We start from the raw sequence: 22,966 nt of genomic DNA, 5'->3' as shown, positions 1-22,966 counted from the left end.
ATGTAAGAGGGTAAAGTGAATATTTGTTTCACACTATTTTCTTTTTGATTTATTTTAAAATACATTTCCTATCAGATAAAGAGATAAAGAGAGTGTTCTTTTTAATTTTTCTTGTTTTTCCATCACAATTTTTAATTTGAAAGACATAAAAAGAAAAAATGAGACAAATAATGCAATACTAGGTTTTTAGGGCGCTTTGCACCCATCCTATATTTTAGCTTTCAATTAAGTAAAATATAAATATAAAGAAATTTTTTCAGATCCGCCCAGTGTGTCATCCCGACCATCTATCTTCTTAAAACTGCTGTCTTCGGCTTAGGTATATATTTGTTAATAACTGCTGATAGATAGATAGATAGAATGATATAGAATGACAGTTAGTTAGATAGATAGATAGATAGATAGAATGATAGAATTTGATATTTAGGTAGATAGATGTATTTTCAAGTATTTCTATAAATCATTACTGAGAGCTTTAATGATATAGATGTGAACCGATTAATATCAAAATACCTATTAACCTACTTTTATATAGCTTTTTTTCAATTTAGTTTTCTTAAAAAACGTTTTGAAGCCAGGGTATTCCAATAAATAATGGAATTAAGCGTCGATTTTTATATGGTTTTGGATACATGCGGAATTTTTTCATGAACACAATTATTGCAATATTCCAGTTTAAACATCAAATATTGAAAACGCGTGGTCTTAAGATTTTTGTATCTTCAAAATTTAAGGAGATATTGCAAAATTTATTTCATAGATTAGAGTTGTCTTAATATCAAAATAGATTATACTTGCTAATATATTTGTTTTATATCTAATTTCTTCGTCAATTTTTAGATACAAGAAGATGGACAACCTCGTTTTTAAATTTTTTTTGCCATGCATTAAATATTAGAAAACAATACAACTTTCAAGTTGTCTCTCAATGCCCATATTTATGTAATCTTTAAGTATTTACAATTCTAAATATATATATATTTCGTATGTTTTAAAGTGATTCCAAAATGAGTGTAAAATTTCATTATTTTTTACTAAACTTTACCCATCTCTAGATACAATTCATCCTTCTATTATATTTGGTATCATTTGTTAACACAAGAATAGTTTTAAATTTGCCTGACGTTTAAAGAACTTTTGTCGCATTATACCACACATTGCAGACTTTAAGTGGAAACTCTAAAACTTTTAACTTTTTAAATGTTTGAAATTTAAGTACTTTAATTTTCTTGGTTTAACCAAATAGTTTAAACTTTAAACTTTTTAAATGTTTGAAATTTAAGTACTTTAATTTCTTGGTTTAACCCAAGGTTAAAATGCAAGGAAAGTTAATTGCAGTTGCGTATACTCTGCGTACATATTGAACCAGTTCTCTCTGGGCGTAAAACAAGAATAGATGCATCAGTGTTCGTTTAGTATCCGAGGAGGTTAAAAGAATTAAATTTTGATAGTTCACATAATAGTTCCCTATGACCAGAATATTTCATTGATTTTTTTATGTGAAAGATGGATCCCATGTCAGGCTTCGACATCAGTCTTGTATTTACATTATCGTCCAGAGACAGTACACTGCAGTACAAAATAACTTTCCTTACATTATAACCTTGATTTAACCAAATAGTTTAACTTTTGTAATTTAAAGGGAATGCTGACTATAATTATATTTGAACCTCCATCATGCATGTCCGCTTCACAATACTGCTCTTTAATCTTTTTTAGGAAGAGAGGTTTTTTATATTGTTATATTGACCCTTGTCCTCATACTCAAAAATTTACTGTGAAATTTAGTTATTAATTAAAATATGCGCAAAAACCAAAACTACGCAAATCACGCACCTCTGCCCCTTTAGAAAAAGTAAATTCAACCTATATAAAGCGTGAAGGTTGACCCGCCTCGGAAATTCAAATGTACTAGGTCTACAGCTGCCCGTGAAATATGATAAACTGCATATTTTTAAAAAGCCCTTGAAAAAGCTAGACAAGCAGAATATAATCCCCAAAAAGGAAGGAAAAGTCTGATCCTAGGGCAGCGAGGTCATTTCCATCCAGAATTCCTTGAATATGAAATTGTCGGAAAACGGCCCTGATACCTTAGGAGCGCACTTTCCTTAATTATATAAGAAAGATCTTTTTTATCGGCTTTCCAATGGGTCATTATTGTTTGAATCCAATTCCTGAAAGTGGGTCTAAATACAGGTTTAGACTGGTATAGGATCAGTAAGTGAGGGAGTTGTGTCAGTTAGAAAACATATAGGCCTTAGACAAACATTTTTTTCAGACCAATAATAATTCGTTAGAGGGAGAGGGGGGGGGGGGTACAGGTAGGATAGGGTAAAGAAGTGTGGATTTCTTTCATTGTCTCTGCAGAAATCCGACAGTCACTTTTTTTGGAGAATCCATTATGGAATCAATTTTCAAATGGAGAAATTTGGATATCTCATTTATCCTTGCTGTGACAAATATTTAAAGGACACAATTGTAAATCGGACTTTTAAATTTAGATTAATTCAAAATTAGTGTAGAGTTTTTATTTTTTTATTTTAAGTAATTGACAATTCAAATATTTTTTTCAGGTGGCTCACTCGTAACCTTGACCGTTGTACAAGGATATTACGGATATTTACTGTTTGTTGTACTGTACGGTTTCTTCCTGGGAGGGTATCATTATGTACTAAAAGTGTACACTTACGAATGGTAAACATTTTCTCCATAATAATAAGAGTATATATATATAAGAGTGCACGTGCACTACGTTGTATATGTATTCTTATAGAAGGAATTGAGTTTTTGCCACAAATCAAATTTTCTAATCCCTATATCTTTGCAACCTAATAATGTAAACCTTTGATGTTAAGCTTAGACTATTTTATTTATCATGATTAATAGTTTAAAATATTAAAGGTCTGTTACATCGGGTTGTAAATATATATGGATTTTAAAACTCAAGTTTGTGGCAACAGCTCATTTTTTTCATAATATTAATCTAATTATCATCTATTAAATGCGATAATTGTTATTTTTATGAGATAATTTTTTCTTTAGTATACGAGCAAAGCATTTCCCAAGAGCATGGAGTTTTGTGCAAGGTTCGTAAACAAATAAAAAATCTGATTTTTTCAAAATATGAAATCGTCTTATTAAACTATACAGATTTACTATAAAGAACAGAGTACTTTTAAGTGAATTTTGAATCTACAATATGCAACGGATAACTTTTAATTGTGGATAAGACAAGCAATTAAATAACTTTGATGTGTAGCATTTTAAATTTACATATTATCTTTCATTTAAGGTTTATTTTGAAGGAACAGTTTTGAGGGAGTCGCAAATTGTTAATTAAATGTTTAAACAATTTCTTTGATAAATTTTTTGTTAAAGATCTAATTTTGTTCAGGATCTAAGAGTTTCCCAATGTTAGTCGGTATTCCTATCAGTCAACTGATAAATCAGGAACAGGGTTATTCTTGTATACGAGCAATATAGTTATATCTAACTGTTTGCGCGCTCTTGACCTAGTTAACTTAACAGTAAGTTAACTTTTAACAGTACTCTGTAAGCATATTTCAAGTGACCGATCATGCAACGATAGCAATGCCCGATTCACATTTGTACCCTTGAATCCTTTATCTGATCAATAATGTGGAATATATTTTTATTTAATTCTAATAGTTCCTTTATGTTTTCCTGCAGTAGAAAGAGAAATGACAACTAAAAATAATAAGTTTTCAATATTATAAAAATTAATATCTCATTCAGTCTTAATTAGACAAACGTTATTAGGGTACTTTTGTGAATCTTTGCACTTAAAATTATGCTTACAGTCCCTTAATTACAAAATAATTATGGTTACAGTCCCTTAATTACAAAATAATGTTGCTTACAGTCCCTTAATTACAAAATAATTATGTTTACAGTCCCTTAATTACAAAATAATTATGCTTACAGTCCCTTAATTACAAAATAATTATGCTTACAGTCCCTTAATTACAAAATGAAAACAGATGTTTGAAATCTTGCATTTTAAAATCAAAATTATGATATAGCTATAAAGTACAAAGGAAGTAAGTATTAAGCCACAAATTAAAATTGTGTATCCCCTATATCTTGGCAACCTGATGGTTTAAACCTTTGATATTTTATATTTGATCTAAAAGAATAGGTAGTTTAAAAGATCTAAGCTGAAAGACTTTATTTCATTTTTATTTTTATCGGTAAAGAAACAATGAAAGTTGTTTTAAGAAAAAATTCCATCCCTTATACTGAGAAAGCTGCAGTACAATTATAACTATGAGTTTAGAGTACTGGTAATCCTAAAGCTGGATTTTATTTATCCTTCAGTCTGGTTTTCCTAGGGGCTCTTGTTCTCTTCCTTGTTAATTCAAGGTAATATATATACTCGGTTCCAAATTATATTTAACACAGAACTTCAAAAACATAAAATGTCGTCTTGACAATTTTTCTCAATGGGCTTTATATCATTATAATACAAGGTGTCCCACGAAACATGACAGTATGCAAGAGGACTTGAATGTCGTCTTGATTTTTGATATAATTTGCTGCGTTTATTTGGCAACCTAATTTTAGAAGTAAATTTCTAGAGATAATAATCACAAAATTCCCCTAGTCCTGCCATTTCCAAAATGTGGTCTGCCTTTTTTGTGCTTTCAATATTGCCCGAGATATGAAGAATTTCGTTCAGATTTCGACAATTTTGCTTTTATTGAACAAAATTGAAATCTGAACCAAACTCTTTATATCTCCGGTAATATTGAAAGCACAAAATACGCAGACCACTTTTTGGAAATGCCAGGGCTAGGAGAATTATGTGATAATTGTTTCAAGAATCATACATGTTAAAGTAGATAGAAGACTAAATGTCACAAATAAATTCAAATATCAAAGACGACTTTCAAGTCGTCTTGCTATTTTCATGTTTCGTGGGACACCCTGTACCTAAATCTTAGTAGTTGTAAAAACAAATAAATAGCTATGAAATATGCGGAAACAGTTTAAAAGAGCTCCATATAATTTTCAATTAAAAAACTAAATATTATAAATTGTTTTGGTGTTCTGGATTAAACTGTATGTCACGTCAAACTACCTACGTTTTTAATCATAACTCCTCTTATTGAAGATATATTAAGAAGAACAAATGTGTGTTGAATTTTAAATCTGAATCCAGATTAACTAATTTCTCCTAGCTGTCTCGTTTACGATTATTCAGCCCCTTAAAACACGTATATACTGTAAATACAATTCTTTTTGATTTAGCGTCAAGTTCAATGCAATTAACGTAATTTAGTTGTTTTAATGATTTTTTTACTTTTATGTGAATTATTCAGAGAAATCCAAAAATGTTTAATTTAAAATTTGAATTTGTTATTTGATTGTCTCGCACTTTATGGCACTGCAGCAAATATTAAATTACCTTGTAGCTGTTTTTATTAAATTCTAAACAAACATAAAAAATAATAAAGATATTATTTAGGAAACACAAACGAGATCATGTTTGTAAAAAGGTAGGATTATTTCTCAAAATTTTAAATTCATTAATATCGTTGGACATCTAAAATTTAAAATCACTTTTCAATATTTATGTCAATTTATTTTCACCTTTTCCTGGATTTGACATTTGTTGGATTTTATTCATTTCTTTTTATCGTATATTTTTGAGTTGGTTAAATCTAATAAAGAAACTGATCACGTGATTTCAAGTATCTCAAGTATCTTATTAAAAAAAGGTGGATGTCCGATTCACAATCTTCGGTTTTAGCAAAAAGGACGGAGATATCTTTCTTTTCTTTCTGACTTGCGGATTTATACATTGATACCATGGTGACGGAAATTGTCTGAATTGAATATATTTCATATTTCTAGATTTATAAATGGTGATATATAAATATAATCAATGCTTAGATAAAGTTTAAAGGTACCGATGTGAGTTGTACATGTAAGATTAAAATAAGGGTTCACTTGAAATTACGCTGACAGTCCCTTTAACGATAGTTTGCCCATTTCTGTTGTACAGCTTATTCTGCTGACATTCCCTTTAACGATAGTTTGCCCATGTCTGTTGTGCAGCTTATTCTGCTGGTTTTTCATTTAACACTAACATTTGAATATTTAATTAAAAACCTTTTTGTTTGATACTTACATGACGTTTACATTTTGTTTAAATTCAATAAAAAGTTGCAAATTCCCGACAAGTTAGGCAACATTCGTTAAATCAAAACTAAAAAAAATATTAGTATTATTTGAGTTTTTAAAGTTTTTGGTTTGTTTTTGCTTTCATGCATTTATACTTTATTGGTTTAACTTTGTTTTTGTTTTCTTTTAACCTTGTGTAATGCTAACTCATAGTACTTCATATACTTTTGGAAAGCCCAAGACCCAGCAATTTATAATATGCGAAAAAAGTTGCAACATTTTCTAAATCTGCACAACTTGTGAACTATTTTGTCAAAGCCTTTCAGAGCTAAAAATGTTGTGCTGTTTCGTATGTCAAAATAAATGTGTACCATGCACCTCTGTCCCTTCACTAAAAGTAAATTCAACCTATATGAAGCATAAAGTCTGACCGCGTCAACCTTTTTGCACCGGCTATTCCTGTCCAAAGAGCTAGGTACAGTACAAACTGGGACCGGCAAAGGTTGACCCGGCTCGGAAATTCAAATGTACTACGGCTGCCAGTGGTACAGTCTAAGACGATAAACTTTTTGAGTTATGTCTAAAAATTGTAATGGACGTGGGTAAAGGGTTAATTTTTTTTTGTAAATTTTCACGCACTTTTTTAGCATATATTTTATATATCTTTTTTTATTATTTTTTGTTTTGTTTTGTTTTTTGTTTTGTTTTTATTTTGTTTTTATTTTGTTTTGTTTTTATTAGTTTTAGTTTTGTTTTGGTTTTCTCTAGTGTTGGTGTGGTGCAGGAGAGTGGTTGGAGGGCGGGGAGCGGAGTGGGCGTACCTCTAAGCGGAGTAGGCGGAGTAGGAGGTGGAGAGGAGATGGGGATGAACTCAATGAAGAATATAATTATTCAACCGGAGTTATCCAGTCAGAGAATCAGGTATGACAACAATAAGCTAAAAATAATTTTTAAACAAACATTTAATTTTATATTCTCTTGAGCCTATGATGAGTTATCACCAATGAATACTATCAGCCAGAGACCTCAATGACAATGACGATGAAAATCTGGGGGTCTCCCTTAAAAATGTTGGGTCTCCAATGAAAATCTGGGGTCCACCGATGAGATAGTCATGGTGGTCTCCAATGTAAGAGGGTCTCCTAAAGTACTTCTATGCGATATAATTCTAGATTTTAATTTGTCCGCGGAAAAATAGCGGAGGGTTAGCAAAAAAACGATTTTTTAAAGAAATGGTAATTTTGTTCAAAAAAATTAAAATCAATTAAAATTAAAAAGTAACCTATACCATTGTTAAATGTTGGTTGTTTAGTGAAGTGCAATCTGAACATCATTCTCTACAATGTATCTGTCCTGCAGTAGTAAAGGTAATTTAGATTCAGTGACGTATTCAGGAATTTGTCCAGGGGTAGGATCTTAAACTTTTGTTATTTTTAGTGGTGGATGGGGGGTGGGCTGGGGATGGGGCTCATCAACACATTTAGGTCCCAAAACTTCCTAAAAATCATAGATTTTACTGATCCAGGGGGGGACTGAGCCCCTGTAGCCCTCCCTTTATATGTATTGGTATTTATACACTCCTTACCTTCGTATTAATATGTATTGGTATTTATACACTCCTTACCTTCGTATTAATATGTATTGGTATTTACACTTTAAATCTTGACACCCCATCTTGCAAAAGATATGCACGCGACAATGTGAACATTAATCTCCCGGAGTGCGCAAGGAGCGCAGTAGGTGCGCAGTAGGTGCGCAAACATGATTAGCAAGGTGTCAGCTTCTCAAGATTTTAACAGTTTACAAACAAACTATTAGAAACTAGTAAATTGTTAAGTTCAATAGAAGAAAGAGTTGTAAATAATCTAACCCTAAAACGGCTGAAGATTTTAATGTATGTATATAAAGTCGGGGAGGGGGGGGGGGGTTCAGACCGCCTGGTCTCACCCACCCATCCCTCAGATTATTGTGCTAAAGTAGCCCTTCTACACAATCCTCCCAAGAAGGGGATAATTTATTATTCTAAACATTTAAACTTTTGACCTAGACTGAAAACGATCCAAAAACTATGCCGATGCAAAAAAGATCCAAAAAACGATCCAAAAACCGATGCGAAAACGAAAGTGTTGTAATTCGATCGTTTTCCATTTTTTTTTAAGTATAACAATATTATAATAAAAGCAAACTTGAACATAATGCAGTTTTGAAATCTTGGAAGTTTTATTAAATTCTTTTTAAAGCGATAGCTATTTATTGTATATTATACACAACTTCCTCAAGCTGCCTGAAAAGCAGGCCAATTATATATCTTCACTTCCTTAAAGGGAATGACCGCGTAGACATTGTAGTTGAGTTGAGAGTGCAGTATTCTGTATTGTAGAGAAATTTTTTAAGGATTAATTTGAGACCCCCCGGTCCCCACCAACTGCAGTGAAGGGGGGGCGTCAAACTGAATTTTCAAGAACGAATTTTCCATCTTGCTGAACAATTTTACACCGTAAAAAACGACTCAACTACCATGTCTACGCGGTCACTCCCTTTAACCCTCTCCCGGCGTAAGGGCATTTTTGTATTATAAAAATTAAATTAAAAATGTTCTGCTGGTGGTGAAAAAATGTGTTAAAATAAACGTATTCTTGTGTTGTGCAGGATACAGAGAAGGGAGGTGTATCTCAGAATAACAACAATTCAAAACTACTGTTTCCTCCGCAGATACAGGTTAAAAAACATTATTAAAATATTAATTATCAAGATATGAATTATTAAAATTTAAATCATAATTTTAAATACATTCCACCAAATCATGATATATATGGTCCCCCCCTGTATTCCTAGAAAACNCATAGAACACTCATGAAATATGGTCCCCCTGTATTTATAGAAAACTCATGATATATGGTCCCCCTGTATTCATAGAAAACTCATGAGATATATATGGTCCCCCCCTGTATTCCTCGAAAACCCATGATATATGGTCCCCCCCTGTATTCCTAGAAAACCCATGATATATGGTCCCCCTGTATTCCTAGAAAACTCATGATATATGATATATTCATAGAAAACTCATGTTATATATATGGTACCCCCTGTATTCCTAGAAAACTCATGAAATATGGTCCCCCCTGTATTCCTAGAAAACTCATGATATTTGGTCCCCCTGTATTCATAGAAAACTCATGAAATATGGTCCCCCTGTATTTATAGAAAACTCATGATATATGGTCCCCCCTGTATTCCTAGAAAATTTGACATCTATTTTATTCTAAGATTGATGAAGATGATGAAAATTACCATTTCCACGGCAAAAATGAGATCCTCTCAAACATCTCAGAGGTAGAAAGACAATATTTCTTCAATTTTTTCTTCGATAAAACTAGAAAAAATAACAATTTTTTGTTGTTTTTTAGGAACACTTATTGAATCAACTAATAGATGTAGATTATCTAGGAGAATGTATCACTAGCTGTAATAAGGTCCAGTTATTTTTTATTATTTTTTTGATAAAAGGACTACCTAGTACCTAAAAAGGTGATTAATATTGGACTTGAGCCAACCGTCTGCATTTTCACTTAAAAAAAAAAATTGTAATCAAAAAAATCTCAAAATCGTCCATGCAGTTGCGATTTAACGGTTTTATATCGTAGAAACCAGCGAAAGGCCCCGAAAAAAAAATATTTTTGAAAAAATGTTATGTAATACATCATTTTCTTGAAAATGTAATGCTGAATTCAAATCTGAGAGGTGCTTTTAAAAACATTAAAAATTGAAATTAAAAAGTTAAAAAAAAATAATATTTTTTTAATGGTTTTCGAATCTGAATTCAGCAATTTACAAGATGATAATGTGTCACATGAAATTTTTCAAAATATTTTTTTCAGGCCTTACGGTGATTGCTCCAATACGAAATCGTCAATTCACAACCGTCTGGACGATTTTGTATTTTTTTATTGCAAACTTTTTTTAAGTAAAAACGCAACGACCTCAGGTGGGAGGTTGGCTGATTTCCAAAAAAAACGACCCAAATTAATCACCTTTACTACCTACGTAATTTCAAGTGATGATCCTCCATTTAAATTGTTGCACGCCCGATTAATGTTGGTATCTGAAAGAAAGAAATTTTAGAAATTTGACAGTTTTTTTAAAAATAGAAAAAAATGTATTATATAATTGAAACAAATGTGCTTCTTAAATTATAATTATAATATATANAGTTTAATGTTACGAACTTACGGAGCGGTAGAAATTTAAAAAAAAAAAAAATTTTTACAAATATATATTAGCCTAGGTGGCATATTATATATGAATTCAAGTCAATTTTTCAAAATCTTTTCAAATATGCATTTAATTTTTTTTTGTCAAAAATTCTCTTGATTTTTTTTTTAATCTCAAGAAGATTCAAGTAATATTTTCAAAACTAAGAGTGCGAAACCCAGCCTTTTAAAGGTTAAAAAATGACCTTTATGATATATTTATATAAAATGTAATGTTTAAAGGTTGAGAAATATTTGATGTACAGTGAATACGAACAAAACATGAACAGTGACGATTTTTCGTTCAGGTATACATAAAAGTACAAGAACAATAAAAAGTATTATTTACTTATTTGTAAAAAAAAAAACATAAAAACCCAATTTTTGAAATACGACCAATCAAAGAAGAAGAGTTTTGCCACAAACTTTCATTTTATAGTCCTTATATCTTTGCAACCCGATGGCGTGGACATTAGATATCTCAAACCATACATTCTGTTAGATTAAATAATCAAAGTTTGAAATATCAAAGGTGTACACCATCAGTTTGCAAAGATTTAGGAAATTGAAAATTCAATATATGTAAATAATTATATATTTTGCTAAGCTCCAGCAATGCTCACTCCGAACAGATTAGTGCTCCTGTGAACAAGAAAAAACATTCTCAAGGTCTTGGAGCTCATAGCTTCAGTGAACCTAACATATTCAGATTGACCTCAAGGTAGGGATTATGCTAACTTTGGTCGATAAATTATCCTACTTTAAAATTAAACAAAAACTTATTTGAACTTAGTTTGTAACTATATTTCGATATATTACATATCCTTCTCAATTCTTAAAAACAACCATAATTTTTGATGATACAAAAACATTAAAACAACAAATTTTGAAGAAAAAAAAAACAATAAAATGTATACAGTGAAGCTTTGATGTGTAGTGTTTGAATAGTGACAGGCTATGCCTTAACATCAACATATTAAATGGACTGTATACTAAATTTAAAGAAAAAAATATTTTAATTTTAAAATTTTGCAGGATGATTCTAAAGCAACCTGAAGGGGATAACGATGGTTCAGGACAAGAAGAAAATAAGAAAACATGGCATCGGCTCAGGAAACTTCATTTTATCAAACTACGTTCATTAAGTTATTATTCGGCCTAATAAAATTTTATATAAAAATAAGAAAAGATTGAATTTGAATAAAATGTCAGCAAATTCAGGACAAAGACTAGGTTTCTGCGCGGGGAAGATCTACCTGTAATATCTGAAGTTGGATCAATTGATGTGGAGTAATTTACCTTCTGGAAATATGAGTAATTGCGCCAACAGAGTAGTTCGTCAATAATCCGCTAGAGGGATTAATTAATTAAAAACTGTACAGTACAGAGTAGTTCGTCAATAATTCGCTAGAGGGATTAGTTAAAAACTGTACAGTACAGTGTAGTTCGTCAATAATCCGCTAGAGGGATTAGTTACAAACTGTGCAGTACAATGTTCACTGCCGATAACTTAGATGGTGCATGCAAAAATAAAAAAAATTTTTAAACATTTTAAAATTCTGATTGTTGTTTTTGATCACATGTGCAGAAAGATAGCATGAAGTAAGCTTTCAACTTTAATGATTAATAAAAAGAATAAATTTCTTTTAATTAATTCTCATCCCATGAATATAGGAAACACTTATTCCAAAGTTAAAATATTTCCAATCTCATTATATGTTTAGCTTCTCTAGAGTCCTCTGGGGGTTTATAACTTTATATATAGACACATATATATAAATATATATTATATATGGATAAAAGAATATATATGTACACCAGACACCTCAAACCTTGTTCATTCTTATGGAGTATTTACAAATATAGAGTGCTCTGTTCAAGTATGATTTTTATAAATGAATTAAACTGCATATTCTAGTATCTGCATGGTGTGTATTTGCAATTTTTTTATACACTGCAGATATGATTGCTAGAAGCATGATAGCCAGAAATGCAGTTCCTAGAACTAAAATGTAAATTTAGCTGCGTTTTCGTGTCGAGCAATCATATGGACTGCCTCACAAATATAAACTTCTAAACTCTATATTTGAATCCTCCATGAGTCCGACTTCCATATTAAAATCCTCCCTGGTCCCGACCTCTATATATTTAAATCCTCCCTGGCTCCGACCTCTATATATTTGAATCCTCTCTAAGCCCGACCTCTATATATTTGAATCCTCCCTGGCTCCGACCTCTATATATTTGAATCCTCCCTGGCCCCGACCTCTATATATTTGAATCCTCCCTGGTTCCGACCTCTATATATTTGAATCCTTCCTAAGCCCAACCTCTATATATTTTAATCCTCCCTGGCCCCGACCTCGAAGGCAGAAGGAAAATCGTGACTAGACTCCAGAAATTCTAGGATAAATCCTGGTAACACAAACTCTGATTTTCTAATCCCTATATCTTTCCAACCTAATGTCATGGACCTTAGAGATTTCAAACTTTGAATTCTGTTAGATCAAATAATCTAGATTTAAAAGATCAAAGGTTTACACCATCAGGTTGCAAAAATATAGGGATTCCAAAAAATTAGATTTTGTGGCAATTACTTCGTCGCACAAAATAAAAGTGATAATTGTAAACAAACCAAATAAATTACAAATTAACTAGAGAATAATTTAGTTTAAAAAGTTTTTATTCATTATTATTAAAAACATTTGTCAAAGCTAATTTTTTCGAGGTGTTTCTGTTTTAAATCCCAACACAGCCAAACTAAATTTATATTATTTTAGCAATAAACACAAAGTAGTTCCATTTTATCTTTTAAACAAATTTGGTTTTGGTTAAATAAAGGAATTGAGTTTTTGCCACAAACTCTGATTTTATAATCACTATATCTTTGGAAACAAATGTTGTAGACCTTAGATATTTCAAACTATGAATTCTGTTAAATCAAATAATCTGAGTTTGAAATATAAAAGGTTTACACCATCGGGTTCTTAAGATATTGGGGTTTAAATATTTGATTTTGTTCCAAAGACTCAATTCCTTTGAAGAAAAACCCCCTTGGATATAATTGTTTGTGACATTGTGATATATTTATCTGTGATATTATAAATATGATTTATTTAAATGTAAAAATATAGAATTATAATATTTATTAATAAAATTATGCAGGCATGTGGAATTAGTTTCTTTCTTTGACTACAAAGTCTAGATCATGACCACAAGTTCTCAAAAATGAGGAAAACAAAACTTTATTTAAAAAAAATAAAAGATTTTGTCAAAGAAAAATTTTAAAGACGATTTTCACCGGTTTTTTTAAATACATACGATAAGGCTACGGTGTTTAATGTAAAGTAGTACTTTGCTCTTCACTGTAAATTATGATTTGAATAATTTAATAAAATTGGGCGTACAGAAATTGCGTCTTTGCAACTCTGATTTTTAATAATTAAATCTTTGCAAACCAATTGTAGACCTTAGATATTTTAAAATATTTTTTTAAAATCTAGGTTTGAAATCTACAGAATGGAAAGATAAAGCGATTAGAAAATTTGAGTTTGTGGCAAAGATTCAATGCAATTCTACGTAAAGGGTTTTTTATAAACTTGAAACATAAAAGTTATATAACTAAAACTAACTATAAAATCAAAATGCGTGCAATTTTGTATGCTTTTTTTAACAAAATGTTTGTACCTACTTTTTACAGAAAATCATTAAAGGAGTTGAGCCACAAACAATATCTTTTCAACCCAATGGCGAGTCGTAGACCTTAAAAATGTTAAATTTTGAAATTATGTTAGATCAAATAATAAAAGTTTGATTGCAAAAACATAAGGATTATAAAGTTTGAGTGTGTGGCAAAGACTCAATATATATCTAAACTATATAAAACCTTATATTGATTTGTCTGATGAACAGAATTGATGTCGTGAAAGAAAAAATTAAATTCTAAGATGTCCGTCAATATCTAAAAGATATTTTAAAATTGAATGTTGAAAATTCTGTCAATTGTTGACATGAATATAGGACATGTAAGCATATATATATGATAGAATTTCATTCTAAAAGTTCTCAATACTTAGGCTCTTCTTTAATATATGTCTCCATTACTACATATCTCCCTATAAACCTATCTACCAATATCTACATATCTAACCATCAACCTATCTACCTGTGTACTTAACAAAACGTCAACATCTACCTGTTTACTTAACCAAACGTCTACCTATCTACATGTCTACTTAACAAAACGTCTACCTATCTACATGTCTACTTAACAAAACGTCTACCTATCAACGTGTCTATACTTAACAAAACGTCTACCTATCTACTTGTCTATACTTAACAAAACGTCTACCTATCTACCTTCTACTTACCAAAACGTCTACCTCTACCTGTTTACTTAACCAAACGTAGACCCATATACATGTCTACTTAAAGGGACTGTAAAGGAAAAATGAAAGGGAGTATAGGATGAAACCTGAGAATCTCAGGCGTTGAACTATACATATAAGACATCTATCGGATGTTCCTGTCTCGAGAAATTGATATAAAACTGCGTCAAAATTATGCGTTTCAATGAATACTTAGCATGATTAGCTTAAATCATCCGACATACTTAAATTATACGCTATAAAAATGTGATGACAAAGCTTAACTGTATTTTATCTATTCTCTATAATCTTATAAATATTAACATTAAACTTTAACTGTGCGATAAATACGTAATACGATTGTCTTAATCATGTGATATAGATAACAGGAAATTTAATTACGTCAATTCACGTTAACTTATGACATAGTTTATCTTATTAAAGTTATTTTATAGAGTAACTCCGTACTGTTTACTGAAACCCTGAAGCTTGTATTGAGGTGGATCATACCTGTTAATTTGGGATCGATATCTAGCTTGTTTATAACTAGAATGAAACCCTGTTTTGATAAGCAGGTTGGATCGTTCCCATCATTTGGGATCCATATACAGCTTGTTGGATAGCTAGGCTTGTGCCCTTGTGCGGCATTTAGAGAGGATCGTCCCCATCATTTGGGATCGACATATAGCTTGTTGTATAGCTAGGCTTATGTCCCTGTGTGGTATTTAGAGCACTGAATTGATAGCTTGTTGTATAACTAGGCTTGTGTCTCTGTGTGGCATTTAGAGCGTTGGATCTTCCCCATCATTTGAGATCGATATATAGCTTGATGTATAGCTAGGCTTGTGTCCCTGTGCGGAATTAAGAGCGTTGGATCGTCCCCATCATTTGGGATCGATATATAGCTTGTTGATAGCTAGGCTTGTGTCCTTCTGTGGTATTTAGAGGTGGGTTGTGTCCTGGTTGACCCTGATAGCGGACCGATTGAACCTGGATAGATACATTTCGAGAACTGGTTATGGAGTAGGTGTTCACTACATATCTATTTGTCTACCTATCTATCTACCTCATTTCCAATGAACACGTTGGTCTCAAGTTGAATATTTATGAATACAGAATACAGTTTGACAATATATAATTATTGTCTTAAAAATATTCATCTCTAGTTTTTACTAGGTTACTTAACCTTTCATTTAAAGGAACTGTTTTCAATTTTCAAAAAACTGATTTACTATTTTATTTTTGGTTTAGTTAAAAAATGGTAAAAGTTATCAAGTAGCAGTGGTCAAAGTTACCAAGAAAAAGTGGTCAAGGTTATCAAAAAAGGTGGTCAAGGTTATCAAGAAAAAGTGCTCAAATTTACAAAGAAAAGTGGTCAAAGTTATTAAAAAAAAGTGGTCAAGTTATCAAGAAAAAGTGGTCAAATATCAAAAAAAGTGGTCAATTGGTTATCAAGAAGCAGTCGTCTAAGTTACCAAGATTGTGAATTGTCTCTTTAAAGCTAAGCTCCAATGCATTTTATGAATTTATTATGCATGGGACTAATAATATACCATCCTAGAGTTTATGCTTGACGTAAAACCTCCTCTGCTGAGCTGGTTGAGGATGGGAATTATAATTTTAAAACAATGGTTTCTTCTGAACACTAACTACTTATTCAACCTTAACAAAATACATGAATTAAAATAAACAATAAGCCAATAAATTCATGAGTTTACCAGCGATAATCATCTTTATTATTTGATCTTTTAACCTTGCAAATCCCTCCTATCCCATCTCTAAAACTAAACAGAACGAGGGGGGGGGGACTTTATCGGTTTTCATTTTATGAAAGATTTCAATCTTACGTGAAATATACTTTAGGACGTTAACCTTGATTTGAACTTTACCTTTATGTATATCTATCCTTGTTTTTAAATATTCTTGATTTGAATTTTACCTTTATGCATATCTATCCTTGTTTTAAATATTCTTGATTTGAATTTTACCTTTATGCATATCTATCCTTGTTTTTAAATATTCTTGATTTAATTATGCCTTTATCCATATCTATCCTTTTTAAATATTCTTGATTTGAATTTTACCTTTATGCATATCTATCCTTGTTTTAAATATTCTTGATTTGAATTTTACCTTTATGCATATCTATCCTTGTTTTTAAATATTCTTGATTTAATTATTCCTTTATCCATATCTATCCTTGTTTTTAAATATTCTTGATTTGAATTTTACCTTAATGTGCATATCTATCCTTGTTTTAAATATTCTTGATTTGAATTTTACCTTTATGCATATCTATCCTTGTTTTTTAAATATTCTTGATTTAATTATTCCTCCATCCATATATGTCCTTGTTTTTAAATATTCTTGATTTTATTATTCCTTTATCCATATCTATCCTTGTTTTTAAATATTCTTGATTTAATTATGCCTTTATCCATATCTATCCTTGTTTTTAAATATTCTTGATTTAATTATTCCTTTATGCATATCTATCCTTGTTTTTAAATATTTTTGATTGAATTATTCCTTTATGCATGGAATATAGACAACTTCTATCCTATCATCTTTAAATCCAATTTATGCTCTAAAAGACAATTCAGAATGATCAAATCTTTAATTTAAAGGGACTGTGCAGTGCGTAATTTTAAGACATCTTCCATTTGTAAAGTTGTATATCTGATTGGTAACGGTATCCTTGAAAGCCTTGTCTGATAAAAATAAATGAGCTATTAATATCTTGCTCTTTTTAAAATTTAACTATTTGTGGTTTCTCTACAAAAGTGATTGGCGGATTTCTGTTTAGAGTAACAATAGAGTTAATTATCAGAATGAAACGACTGTACATTATTAAACAATTCAAGTTTCCAAGAGTACCTGTGTGAATCGGACAGTCCTTTGAAATAACATCAACTTGTCCCTTTGCGTCGATGCAGAACACATTCGGATCGTTTAAAAGCTCTACACTAATGATAACTTAAAAAGATAAATATTCTTTTTAAAGTTGGGCCGGACTTTAAACTGTAAACTAAATTTTGTAGCACAAAGTTTGTTTACATTTCTTCCATAAACTGCAGTACACTGTATTGTATGTAAGCAAAGATATTGAGAGTTTCTAGTGTATTTTCTTGCTTGTAACTATTTGTGCCTTATGCAGATATATTCTATGTTTAAACATGTAAACTGTAATTATTAGAAAACTGTACAAGCTCTAGTAACACGAAAATAGAATTAAGCTTTCATGTTTATATATTTACAATTTGTAAAGGTTTCTTTATAACGAAGTATAAAATAATAATAATGATAATAATGAAAATAACAATAAAAATAATAATAATAATAATAATAATAATAATAGTAATAATAATAATAAATATTATTTAAAAAAAATCAAATTGTACCTTTAATCTGATTATCTGTTTGAAGTACTGAGGTTGCACCACTGTAAATTTAGATATTAATAAGGGTGAAACTATGGGGCACTCTTTTGATAAAAATCCTCAAATCCATGTAGTACTAGTTCAAAAGTATTCTTGATATATTTAAAAAAAAAGATTTGATAAATTTTTTCTTCATAATTTTCAAGCGCATTCAGATTTTTGCTTTTTAGTGCAAATCAAATNCAAATTGACCCCCCCCAGCGTATGGGGGGTTTCAAGTACCCCAGCAGAGATAGGGTTAAGGTACTATGTAAACCTCTTTCTCATTGACAATGTGGAGAATGTATCTGAAAACATGTTGAGTTTGGACAATTTAGTGCACAGTCTCTGCAGCAGTATTCCGCAAATAACTTTGATAGAGAACCCAGAATTGAAAATAGATACTTTTTTATTATATAACAAAAAATGTATCATTCATCCTTTGTGTCACAAAGGATTAATATTGGTCGCAATATGAGTCCTGCAATAATTGGGATCACAAAGGTTGCAATCTCATTAGCAAAAAAAATGCGTTCCGACTAAAGTTTCCAATCGGAATGCAGTTATGCAGAATTGTGTGGAATTGCGTGGAACTGCTTGGAACTGCTTGAAACTGCTTGGAATTGTGTGAAATTGCGTGGAACTTCTTGGAATTGCTTGGAATTACTTGGAATTGCTTGGAATTGCGCGGTATTAAAATCTACTTGCGTTAAAAACCATATGTTGCCACCCATTAACGTCGGCCAAGTTTTTAAATTTTATTTTCAACTGGTAAAACCTAAATTTACGTTTACTGCACTCCTTTGGAAACATTTGCTTAATAAGCCTATTACAATTGTTTACTGATTAAACTTTACAAGTATATTGGGATATATATAAAGCAGGGGAATAATAAACAAGGAACAATTGTTTTTATCGTTCAATCAAATTAATTATGACAGATTATAGCTTTCATAAAAAAGATATTTTTAGGATATTTCCTTTCTAAGTGAGACCGGAGCTGGGAACTTTTGAATGGTGGATATCAGGAGTAATGCTTAATCCTCTCTTTTTGCTAATCTCGAGACTAAGCTAATCTCGAGATTAAATATTCAGATCATTAAGTTTGATTCTAAGAACGCCAGATTTGTTCTTTTTCTTGACTGGAAGGGCCTTAACTTAATTTCTTACCCATTTCTTTATTAATACATTGGTTAAATTGGTTGAAAAAGGATCTTAAACGTATTATTAAATATTTTTCTTCATCGATTAATATTCAAAATGGCCGACAACAAATTCTTAATCTTGTTAGCAATTGCGGATTTCTCTCATGGAATAGAATTTATTTTCCAGGCTGTCATTGTTTAATACAATTTACGAACTATATTCCTGCACTCTCATTGGAGAAAACAATGTACGGATATCTAAAAAGAGAGAAAAAGAGTGTATCATGGATTAAGATTTTAAAAGAGATTTTTTGTCCTCAAGACATGCAATTCAAGAAAACTATGGAAAACATATTTTTGATGATAAGTGTTTTCCTTAAAAAAACTAGCTATATGCTGATAACTTTAAACTACTGCACAAGACAAATGTGCCCATAATTATAACAATAATAGTAATAGTAATAATAATACATCCTGCACCTAGCATATTACCGTAATATATCTATAACAAGCACCTCTGACCCTTCAGTAAGAGTGAATTCAACCTTGTTGCACCGGCTAGTTCTATTGACTGTCTGCCTTAGAAACCAAATGTCCGGGGGATACAGTACAAACTGGGACCGGAAAGGTTGACCCGGCTCGGATATTCAAGTGTACTACGGATGCTCTTGATAACATTAGTGTTAGATTGCATTGCACACAGGGATCCAGAAGCTGCAAGCTATCAAACAAAAGTCAATTTGAATTACTAGGAGCTAAACACAAGTGCTTTATTGTTCTAAAAACTTCAAAAAAGTATGACTTAGTTTGTGATATAAAATTAAAGGCTTAGGCGTTGCGACCCTTAAAAGTCGACCCAGTCATGAAAATTAATGCAACAATTAAATATCAGTCTGGATCTATGTGCAAAAGGTTGTGAATGCTGAAATTGTTTAATAACTCTCCTCCTTCTCAATTCATATTTTCCAAAAACAATATATTTTGTTTTCTTTCTGGAGTAGCAGAGTTTGTATAAATATTGTCTGTATCCTTCCTTCACAAGTATCTTGTTTTTACAATATACACTTGCAACATTTAAAGGAACTGTGAAGGGAATTTTAAGCAACTCTCCTATTAACCCTATTCCTGCTGGGGGGGGGGTACAAGACAAATGTGCCCCAATTTGTAAACAATCTGTGTGCTTGGCACTGTCTTGTATGAATACATTACACACTATTAGCCATGCTTAGTTCTCCATATTAGGATTCAAACCCATGCAGTAAATATATGGTTTGCTAACACGGGGAGGAAAATAAAGCCTTTAGAACATTTTATATTTTTTACATTCCTCAGTTTTTAGCCTGTTTCACATAGTAATAAACTCTTATTTTGATTGATTGATAGTATCAAGTTTTTTTCTGGAACAAAAATGACTTGCGGCATTCCTTTCTATTCAGTGCACGTCACATGGCAGCCATGTTAGTTTGATATGATAATTTTACATTGAGTAGCCAACAAAAAGGATTTAGATGATTGATGGTTCCTAGATCTAGAGTAAAGGCATCCATCATATACAAGGTAGAGGAGAGAGGACACAGTAAAAACAGTATATTTTACCCGGGCACAGAGACTACATTTATAAACTGTAATAATAGAGAAAAGACATTATATTGCTTTCCCTCAAATCTCTTTCTTGTTCACCCTATATCATTCTTGCAAAATCCAAACACAGGCTTTTCCTCAATGGAAACACAAATAAACTGGTTGATACCACAAAAAAAATATTTATTAGATTTAAGTCAAAATCATTTTTTTTCATTGTCTGAATTCATTCAGCTAATGATGGATGTCAAAGTATACCATTGCCAATAATCAAGAGGGTCTCTGATCCTTCAGGGGTACCTCAATTCCACCAGATTCAGTATTAGTTTGTGTTTATCTACTCTCTACACTTCCATCAGAGGTGTTGGATCCTTCAGGGGTACCTCAATTCCATCAGATTAAGTATTATTTTGTGGATATCTACCCTCTACTCTTCCATCAGAGGTGTCATCAGAAGGGTACCTCAATCCCACCAGGTTTAGTATTTTTTGTGGATATCTACCCTCTACTCTTCCATCAGAGGTGTCATGGATACTTCAGGGGTACCTCAATTCCACCAGGTTTAGTATTAGTTTGTGGATGTCTACCCTCTACTCTTTCATCAGAGGTGTCATGGATCCTTCAGGGGTACCACAATTCCATCAGATTTAGCATTAGTTTGTGTTTATCTACTCTCTACACTTCCATCAGAGGTGTCATGGATCCTTCAGGGGTACCTCAATTCCATCAGATTTAGTATTAGTTAGTGGAAACTTGAGGTATATATTGAAACCGTTTCTCTACTTAAAAAGTTTAATCGGCTTACAATCAACAAAGTTACAAACTCATTTCACTCTTAATCTCTCTCCAGGTTGTTCAACTGAATGTGTATGAAGTGTCACTGTGCCTCTAAACAGCAACGATTTTCTAGATTTTTTGAAAATTTTCTAGATTATAAATTTAAATTTTCTCTGAAAAGACAAATATTTTGGAAGGAATTCATAAGCAAATTAATCCCTATTAAAAGGGTTCACCGAAAAAAGTATTCTACATTTTTGACATTTTGACAGAATCAAATTCAAGTCTTAGATTTCCAAGATATCAATAAATCAAATATGTAAAAATAGATTAAATTTGGGGTCTGGCATAGGAGGGAAATATTAGATAGATATAGAAAAAGAAAAATAGAAAGTTAGATAGATAGATTGAGAGTTTGATGGTTTAGAATATCAAAGGTTTACGTCATCAGTTTCTGTGGACTATATGAAGTTTCAGCTAATCATTCCATAATTCCATAATTCCATAATTCCATAATTCCATAATTCCATAATTCCATAATTCCATAATTCCATAATTCCATAATTCCATAATTCCATAATTCTATAATTCCATAATTCCGAAATTCCATAATTTCATAATTCCATAATTCCATAATTCCATAATTCAATAATTCGATAATTCAATAATTCAATAATTCAATAATTTCATAATTCCATCATTCCTTAATTCCATCATTCCTTAATTCCATAATTCCATAATTCCATAATTCCTTATTTCAAACCTTTCATGTAAAGATGTCATTATCCCTGATTCACAACGATACCCTTGAAACCTTTATCTGATCAATAATATGGAAAATATTGTCGTTTCTCTAGGTTTTGAAAGTGTTTTATTCTGAGAATTCCTATATAATTTCCTGAGATAGAAATGCGCAAGTACCTTTTGTAGAGAAACCACAATTGAAAATAATAAGGTTTCAAAATTATAAACATTTATATATAATTCATACTTGATCAGATAAAGCTTTTAAAGGGGCTTAGCTACATTTTGCAAAACCGAACTCTAGGCAAAATGTAGCTGAGCCCTTTAAGGATACCGTTGTGAATCAGGCATTGCCCTCTTTACATTCGGAGGGTCACTTAGAATTACGCTTACAGTCCCTTTAATCTTATAAAGAACATGTTGGAGATGATTCTGTGTAAAATGTGGGAAATTTGAAATATCCTGCCAAATATCCGGTCATTGAAGAGATGTAACCAATACCCCCATCTATTCAACCATTATCTTCTAGGAATGGG

General features: G+C 31.2%; 1 protein-coding gene across 1 annotated transcript in view; it reads left to right on the top strand.

Annotated features, from left to right (window-relative positions):
• LOC111714985 (monocarboxylate transporter 10) overlaps window positions 1–12,810 on the top strand; it is a 26,054-nt gene extending 13,244 nt beyond the window's left edge. The window contains exons 15-29 of the mRNA XM_023490213.1: window positions 261–319; window positions 2,574–2,694; window positions 3,043–3,086; window positions 3,395–3,450; window positions 4,298–4,383; window positions 5,489–5,519; window positions 6,932–7,068; window positions 7,460–7,514; window positions 8,797–8,865; window positions 9,415–9,480; window positions 9,555–9,620; window positions 10,641–10,705; window positions 11,005–11,118; window positions 11,433–11,510; window positions 11,619–12,810. Of these exons, the coding sequence (XP_023345981.1) occupies window positions 261–319; window positions 2,574–2,694; window positions 3,043–3,086; window positions 3,395–3,450; window positions 4,298–4,383; window positions 5,489–5,519; window positions 6,932–7,068; window positions 7,460–7,514; window positions 8,797–8,865; window positions 9,415–9,480; window positions 9,555–9,620; window positions 10,641–10,705; window positions 11,005–11,118; window positions 11,433–11,510; window positions 11,619–11,691 (1,120 nt within the window). The 3' untranslated portion in view covers window positions 11,692–12,810. The remainder of the gene's footprint in view (window positions 1–260; window positions 320–2,573; window positions 2,695–3,042; window positions 3,087–3,394; window positions 3,451–4,297; window positions 4,384–5,488; window positions 5,520–6,931; window positions 7,069–7,459; window positions 7,515–8,796; window positions 8,866–9,414; window positions 9,481–9,554; window positions 9,621–10,640; window positions 10,706–11,004; window positions 11,119–11,432; window positions 11,511–11,618) is intronic.
• Window positions 12,811–22,966: the final 10,156 nt, after the last annotated feature.

The sequence above is a fragment of the Eurytemora carolleeae genome, unplaced genomic scaffold (genome assembly GCF_000591075.1).
Source record: "Eurytemora carolleeae unplaced genomic scaffold, Eaff_2.0 scaffold1686, whole genome shotgun sequence".
Classification (NCBI taxonomy): domain Eukaryota; kingdom Metazoa; phylum Arthropoda; class Copepoda; order Calanoida; family Temoridae; genus Eurytemora; species Eurytemora carolleeae.
Note: the sequence above shows the minus strand (reverse complement) of the source record. Positions and strands in the feature narration are given on the sequence as shown.